The 5000-nt window shown below is 47.1% G+C and overlaps 1 protein-coding gene across 1 annotated transcript in view; it reads right to left on the bottom strand.

The window, feature by feature from the left end:
* Window positions 1–5000, bottom strand: part of si:ch211-246m6.5 (von Willebrand factor D and EGF domain-containing protein) — a 23791-nt gene that overhangs the window by 7642 nt on the left and 11149 nt on the right. Inside the window, exons 5-8 of the mRNA XM_031559038.2 lie at window positions 4422–4517; window positions 2861–2956; window positions 1417–1512; window positions 628–723 (exon numbers count right to left, since the gene is read on the bottom strand). Coding sequence (XP_031414898.2) covers window positions 628–723; window positions 1417–1512; window positions 2861–2956; window positions 4422–4517 — 384 coding nt within the window. The remainder of the gene's footprint in view (window positions 1–627; window positions 724–1416; window positions 1513–2860; window positions 2957–4421; window positions 4518–5000) is intronic.

Raw genomic sequence — 5000 nt, 5'->3', positions numbered from 1 at the left:
CGTTTCTCAAGAGCTCTTCAGTCATAGCTTCCTTTTCATCGAGTTTAACGTTTCTTCAACTGCTGAACTATCCTGGGGGTTGTGGTGCGGGTGTGTGTGTGTGTGTGTGTGTGTGTGTGTGTGTGTGTGTGTGTGTGTGTGTGCGCGCGATGTGGAACTTCATCATATTGCTATAAAACTTTCAGAAGCGTGGGTGGACCCTCCCTGACAGTCCCCATTAAAGCTTGGGGCTGCAGCCTCTGACATGTGACACAGTGCCACGTTAAGTAATCCCCTGCCCCTCCTCCTCCTCCTCCTCCTCCTTTCAGCGACATCTCCGCTCACTTCCTGTGTGCGACTGCCATATGTGCACCCCCCCCCCCCCCCCCCCCCCCCCAGCAGAGAGCGGGATTTCAAAGATGGGCCTCTCCTACGCTACATCCATCACCGCCATACACACACACACACACACACACACACACACACCACTCAATATAAAGCGCCCATATGTCTTCATTTCCTCTTCCATATGCTGTGCAGCGTGGGGAGTGCTCTCACACACACACACACACACACACACACACACACACACACACACACACACACAGAGAGCAGGATGCTTGGTGAGGATGCATATGGGATACTCACTCTTCTCACAGATATTTCCAGTGTATCCCTCCAGACAAGTGCAGACGTTCTTGCGTATGCAGCGGCCGCCGTTCTTACAGGGTGGGTTGCAGACGGCTGCCACAGCGTCAAGACAACAACAACAAAGCAACAGAACAAAACAACAGATGAAGAGAGAGAGAGAGAGAGAGGAAAAGGGGGTCCTACTTCATATAAACTAGTAAGCACTTGTAAAAGTCAGTACATACTATACGTAACTATACATTACTAGTCTCAAACTTCATACAAACCCTGAGCCCATCTGCATGTTCGAAAAGGATGTAATAATGCTATAAAAGTTTTACATTGAATTTTTCTCAATTCTGGAAGCCTGAAGAACAAAAGGGCCTAAGGCTATCCCCGGCAGGAGTGGAGCCGACGAACGGACCGGGCAAAGGAGAAGAAAGTGAAAGTAAGATGTTGGATGATGGCAACTGCATCATTTTCTCCTTTGAAAGGCGGGGACACACTCAGTTAGACAGATGAATGGGGGCGAGAGAGGGAGAGTGAGAGGGAGACGTGATTGGACAGTTTGGAGTGTTGCCAGGCATGTGATGGATCTCCGCCCTGATCAAACGCTGCTCCAGGGGGCCTGCTGCCAATCCACATGATTTCTCCCTCAACAGTATAATAGGTCCATTAAACATAAGAGGCCCCATCCAATCTAAGGTGCACAGCTGACTGCAAGGGCAATGGCCAGGTGAGCGCTGCAGAAAAGTGCACGTGGATAAATGGTGGCGGTGACGGTGACTGTGACGGCGTCATGGTTACCGTTCTGACACTGGGAGCCGTAGAAGCCGTGGGGACAGCTGCAGGTGTTGGGGCGGAGACAGGTGCCTCCGTTTAGACACACCGGGTCACACAAGGCTGGGGGAGAGAAAAACAAGCCAAATAAGGAGTACACCTTTAATGTAACTTTGCCATATGCAGAGGTACTCTATTATGGCACACAAAAACACTAATCAAGGAGTACACCTTTAATGTTACTATGCCATATGCAGAGGTACTGTATTATGGCACACAAAATCACTAATCAAGGAATACACCTTTAATGTTACTATGCCATATGCAGAAGTACTGTATTATGGCACACAAAATCACTAATCAAGGACTACGCCTTTAATATAACTATGCCATATGCAGAGGTACTGTATTATGGCACACAAAATCACTAATCAAGGAATACACCTTTAATGTTACTATGCCATATGCAGAGGTACTGTATTATGGCACACAAAATCACTAATCAAGGAGTACACCTTTAATGTTACTATGCCATATGCAGAGGTACTGTACTATGGCACACAAAATCACTAATCAAGGACTACGCCTTTAATGTTACTATGCCATATGCAGAGGTACTGTATTATGGCACACAAAATCACTAATCAAGGAGTACACCTTTAATGTTACTATGCCATATGCAGAGGTACTGTACTATGGCACACAAAATCACTAATCAAGGACAACACCTTTAATGTTACTATGCCATATTAAGGCACACAATAAAGGCCCGGTTCCCTTGAAGTAGCTGTTATGTTGAGGTACTTATCCCCTGTCCTTGATTGGCTCTCCTTTAGCGCTAGATGGATTTATGTTCATCAAGATACTTCCACAGCACTTTCATAGCACCTGCACATATTTATTTAATTTGGCTGATTGGCCATCAGCAAAAGCAGGTAAACATCTCCAAGGTTAATGCTTCCTGTCACACTCAGTCATCCAGTGAAAATATCAACTGCGAGTGGTGGAGACACAAAACCCCAAAGCCCTCAGTGACTAAAGCTCTGCATCTGCCAGGCGAGGCGCTGACAAACAGCTCTCCTGATGGATTCACAGGCAGAGATTAGTCCCCACGGGAGTCACTTGTACACACACACACAACTCACAACTCACACACACACACACACACACACACACAACTTACACACACACACAAACACAGGGAGGCTCTCTCACTCTCTCACACACACACACACACACACACACAACTTACACACACAGACAGACACAGACAGACACACACACACACACAGTGAGATGCACACACTTAGCGATATGCCACACACACACAGGGACAAACACACAGAGAGACACACAAACATACACATAAACAGGGCCAAACACACACACACACACACACACACACACCCACACCCACACACTCACACACCCCACACACACACACACACACACAGCGACACGCTCTACCTACCCGTCTCACAGGAGGGTCCTGTCCATCCAGGCATGCAGAGGCACTCGTCTGGTGACACACACTCCCCACCGTTATGACAGTGGCGGTTACACACCACTGAAACACAGAGAGACGGAGAGGTGAGATGGAGGACACACACACACCACACACACACACACACACACTCACACACACACACACTCACACACACACACACACACACACACACACACAGAGCGACACACACACACACTCACACTCACACACACACACACACAACACACACCAGGGTTTACGCTACACTTTTGTCTCGCTGGCCAACTGTCCGTAAAAGAATTTGCTTTCCCGGACAAATTTTAAACTTAAAACCAGTGCCTGTTTAAATAACAATCTATGCTAGAAACGCAAATCTAATGTGATCCCCGTATGATGTTCACCTACGCTGTCAAAAGAATGACAACATTGTCAGATCAGTTTAACTGTGATGTCATACATGAAGAGATGCTCAAATCCCCCCCCCCCCCCCCCCTCTGCCATATGCTGCTATTGCACCTTTGCAGCTCGATCGTGCTTGGCCATACATTATTCTAACGTCATGCAAACTGTCCTGCTTAGCATCCATCGACATGAAACTAAAGAACTAAAGACATGAAACTAAAGAACTAAAGAACTAAAGACATAGAACTAAAGAAAGAATCTAAAGTGTTAGTGGGGAAGTCGTTATAGCCTTTAAACGTTCACTTTTCAAGTATTCTAAGCCGAAAAGGACGACAGAAATTGTTTACTGTTTCTAACTAGATCATTGTTTACCGTTTCTAACTAGATCGTTGTTTACCGTTTCTAACTAGATCGTTGTTTACTGTTTCTAACTAGATCGTTGTTTACCGTTTCTAACTAGATCGTTGTGAAACCATAGGCCTATTGCATAACCCATGCTGCAAGTTATAGTCTACAAGTACACAAGGTTATTATCAAAACAATGGCATTTCGAGACGAGATAACCCCTGTAAATCGTTTATTTGTCAACATCAGCAAAACAGGTTTTGGGCGAACAGAACTGCTCCTGATGGTCCCAATAGATTGCAAAGTCAAAATGAGATCTATTCTATTCTATTCTATTCTATTCTAATCACTGCCACTACTGCGGACCTGGTGAAGGCTTTGGAGGGCGGAGCTCAGACTGAAGATTCACGGAGAATGAAATGTGATTGGCTAAAATCCCCCCACGTTTTCCCCACGTTGTCTGCGTAGTAGGAAGAGGTTAGATTTTGTGTTTGAGCATTATTATCGGACATTCTGACCAGGCAAAACCCAATAATTATTGGCCACTGGAAACATAACATAGTTCATAAACATGCACACATACTCTCCCTCTCTCTCTCTCTCTCTCTCTCTCTTTCGCTCTCTCACACACACACACACACACACACACACACACACACACCACACACACACACACACACACACAGAGAGAGACACACACACCCTCACATGCTTTATTTATTTACAAGACAAACAAACACACTGTTTTCCTCAAAGATTGAATGGCTGCCGCAGTGCGTGGATTGACGAGGGGACTCACTGGTTTCACATCTGGGCCCCACGAAGCCGTACGGGCAGGAGCAGGTGTCTCTGCCCACGCAGGTCCCCCCATGCTGGCAGGGCCGGCTGCACAGCGCTGGGACAGGAGGAGAGGGGAACAGGGACACGTCCATTAGCCAGACAGGAGGCACACACGGGCCTCCAAACGCTCACCATGCATCACGCTGCTGCCCGGCTGGTGAGGGCTGGTTAGTTAGCCTGGGATGCTACTGCTAATGCTAATGCTAAGAGATGAGGGAGGAACTCTCAACTCTAGGTGGCAGTAGTGTGTCAGTGAGGATGAGAGGGAGAGAGAGAGAGAGAGAGAGAGAAGGAGTAGAAGAGAGAGAGAAAGAGTGAGAGAGAAGGAGAGTGAGGTGTAAGGGAGAGGGAGAAAGAGGGAGAGAGAAATTTAGAATGATAGAGGGGAAGGAAGAATGAGGGAGAGAGAGGAAGAGAGAAAGAGGGGGGGAAGAGGGAGAGAGAAAGAGAGAGACAGAGGGAGAGACAGAGAAAGAGAGACAGAGAGAGAGAGAGAGAGAGAGGGAGTAGAAGAGAGAGAGAGGGGTGCCAGTGGTGA

The sequence above is a fragment of the Clupea harengus genome, chromosome 21 (assembly GCF_900700415.2).
Source record: "Clupea harengus chromosome 21, Ch_v2.0.2, whole genome shotgun sequence".
NCBI classification, from domain to species: Eukaryota; Metazoa; Chordata; class Actinopteri; order Clupeiformes; family Clupeidae; genus Clupea; species Clupea harengus.
This window is presented reverse-complemented; position numbering and strand designations above follow the sequence as displayed.